Source organism: Amblyomma maculatum, chromosome 3 (genome assembly GCF_055883805.1).
Source record: "Amblyomma maculatum isolate TAMU_Amacu chromosome 3, ASM5588380v1, whole genome shotgun sequence".
Taxonomy (NCBI): domain Eukaryota; kingdom Metazoa; phylum Arthropoda; class Arachnida; order Ixodida; family Ixodidae; genus Amblyomma; species Amblyomma maculatum.
Window position 1 is genome coordinate 145,982,603 of NC_139346.1, and position 2,620 is coordinate 145,985,222.

The window sequence follows — 2,620 nt, forward strand, 5'->3', positions numbered from 1 at the left end:
GGGTCGAGCAGCTCATGAAAAGAGCGAGCGCTGCGAAAGGGCCGTCTACAAACATGGCCGAAAATTTGTGTTTCCGCGCAGGCGTTGCGTCGCTCCAGAAGGGTCTCGTATCGCATCTCGGGCAGCCAATGACCCGGATTTTCAATTGGGAGGATGAGAGCTACGCTCTAGTGTTTTAACTAAGTCGATGCGACGTTTCGTTTCGCCGCTGCGGGTCCGCGAACATCGCAGAGGCTGCGACGCGGATGCCGCCTGAACTGCTTCAAAGCCTTCCAGAACTTTTCTCTGATGACAAGACGTACTCCGGTGCTACCCGAGAGTAGTCCTTGCTTGTTGTTAAATGTTCCACTCATTAATAGAGTGGTAAATTGCGAAATTCTTTCCAAAAGAGACTCAAACTGTGACCCAAGAAACACAAGCTGGACGGACGGCAGGCAGAGGTTTTTGCTTCTCGTGGGCGCACCTCGTCAATTTTTAGCATAATTTTTGTGCAGTGCTTGTGTTATGAACTTACCTGTGGATATAGATTATCGTGCACAAATCGGATGAAATTAGGCACTGAAACCCAGGCTTCGCCAACCATGTACGAGCCTGCCAGAACTCAGTTTTAGCATGGTATGGTTGCAGTCTTGCGCTCGTACTTTTCGAACCCGCTCTAGTAGAGGCTAGAGGTTTGATTTAGCACAATGCCAAGGGTCAGGGATTTCGTAATTTTGTGAGAAATGCCATGTGATAAAGTTATTTGTGCGCTAAATTTGCCTCGACAATAGAGACGCTTTAGCAAGACCTATGTTTTCAGCATCCAAGGGACCCGGAATGCGTCGTAGCTGATTGGCTAGTCAGTTGCGCTCCGCGGACCAATGAGACGTTAGCGCGCGTTTTCCGCGCGGATGGGCCGGCTGCCGCCGGCTCCCTTCATCAGTTGCATTTTGGCAGCAGATAGAGCAGGTCTTAGATCCGCATTTTCGTGCACGCATTTTTTCTTCGATCTTCAGGAGACGAAATGGCTGAGGAGACGAGCACGGCAGCTTCCGCAGCCGCACCGGCGGCGCCCGCCAGCCCCAAGAAGAAGGCACCGCGCGGCGCGGGCAAGCCCCGTACGGTGGCCAGCCATCCCAAGGTGTCTGCTATGGTGACCGCTTCCATCGGTGCGCTGAAGGAGCGCGGCGGCTCCTCGCTGCAGGCCATCAAGAAGCACATGGCTGCCACGTACAAGGTCGACGTCGAGAAGCTGTCGCCGTTCATCCGCAAGTACCTAAAGTCTGCCGTGGTTGCGGGCTCGCTGGTCCAGACCAAGGGTAAGGGCGCCAGTGGCTCCTTCAAGCTGGCAAACAAGGGCGCAGCCGTGGCCGAAAAGAAGCCGGCTAAGAAGGCCGCTGGGGCTGCCAAGAAGCCACGCGCCAAAAAGCCGAAGGCTGCTGCTGCAGGTGGCGCCAAGAAGGCCTCGCCCAAGAAGGCGGCCAAAAAGCCCAAGGCAGCGGCCGCCAAGAAGCCCAAGGCAGAAAAGAAGGCTGCGCTGCCGAAGAAGCCCAAGAAGCCAGCAGCCAAGAAGACCCCCAAGAAGGCTGCCAAGAAGTAAGCTTCAACAAGCCGGCCACCGCCGCTGTCCCGAGCGACCACACAACGGCCCTCTTTAGGGCCACCCATCCGTTTGCCTTGGCGGGAACGCGTGCCATTCACGGTGCTCCCGAACCCCTCGTCCCTCTCATTACCTCATACTGTAAGACGTCGTACAAGCGTGTAGCTCCTACGTATCGCTTGTGTTTTCTGCTCGTAGAGACGATAATGATGGTGCGTGCTACTGCCCCCTTGCACCTCTTTGTAGTAATTCAGCTATCCTCAGCTCAGTCTGAAGGAATGCAGCCAAGCGAGATAGCTCGCAAAGCGACTGCGCAGGTGCCCGCTGCCAATGCAGTTTCGAGTTCGTTGGCTTCACCGCACGTGCGAGGCGGCAAAGCTGCTCTTGGGAAATCTGATCCCTATAGCGCTTTTTTCTGAACTGATCTTTACCCCCCACTTCGACTTCATGTCGACAGAAGCCAGGTTTGCACGGTTTACCGATTTTTGGACCCATTGCAGCAACAGTGGGCGCTTGAAACATGTACGGTATATAACTGCGGCGCCCCTCATGGGCATGTTGTCACTTCGGGACGTTGATCCTCCATGTTAGAAGCGCCCGGCTACGACGTGGCAGATTGATGAACGCTTGCGTAACATCAGGACGTGTATTCATTTTAATTTCCTTGACATTTATGCTTCCATGTCTGGCAAACTCCAAGGTGCGACCACAAAGTTTTTCTTGGTCACTGGTCCGTTTTGGCCGACTGCCTTTTGGCTTATGATTATAATTATGAAGCACGGACTGTCGCGATCTGTAATCTGGTCTCGGCAAAGGTATAAATTTCTGGTTTGCCAAAAACGACACCAGTGGAGCCTGCTTAGCTCAGCAGTAGCAACCATTTCTTCCCACAATACTTCATTCTTTTTTTATAGTAGACTGAAATGGCAGTGCAGGCAGCCGAGAAGCAGGTCGAACCTTGCCTGCCCCCTCCTCGACAAGGCTGGCAGTCCAAGAGTGGGACACGGTGTTCTTGCAGTAGTTTTGTACTCGAAATAAGTA

The 2,620-nt window shown here is 53.6% G+C and overlaps 1 protein-coding gene across 1 annotated transcript; it reads left to right on the forward strand.

Moving 5' to 3' along the window:
* The first annotated feature begins 904 nt into the window (after positions 1 to 904).
* Positions 905 to 2,620, forward strand: LOC146196334 (histone H1.4-like). The gene has a single exon (XM_084598139.1). The coding sequence runs from the start codon at positions 1,004 to 1,006 to the stop codon at positions 1,577 to 1,579; it is 576 nt and encodes a 191-aa protein (XP_084454265.1). The 5' UTR covers positions 905 to 1,003; the 3' UTR covers positions 1,580 to 2,620.

Excerpts from the sequence above, each read along its gene's own strand:
- LOC146196334 (XM_084598139.1), top strand. The coding sequence starts at position 1,004 with ATGGCTGAGGAGACGAGCACGGCAGCTTCCGCAGCCGCACCGGCGGCG.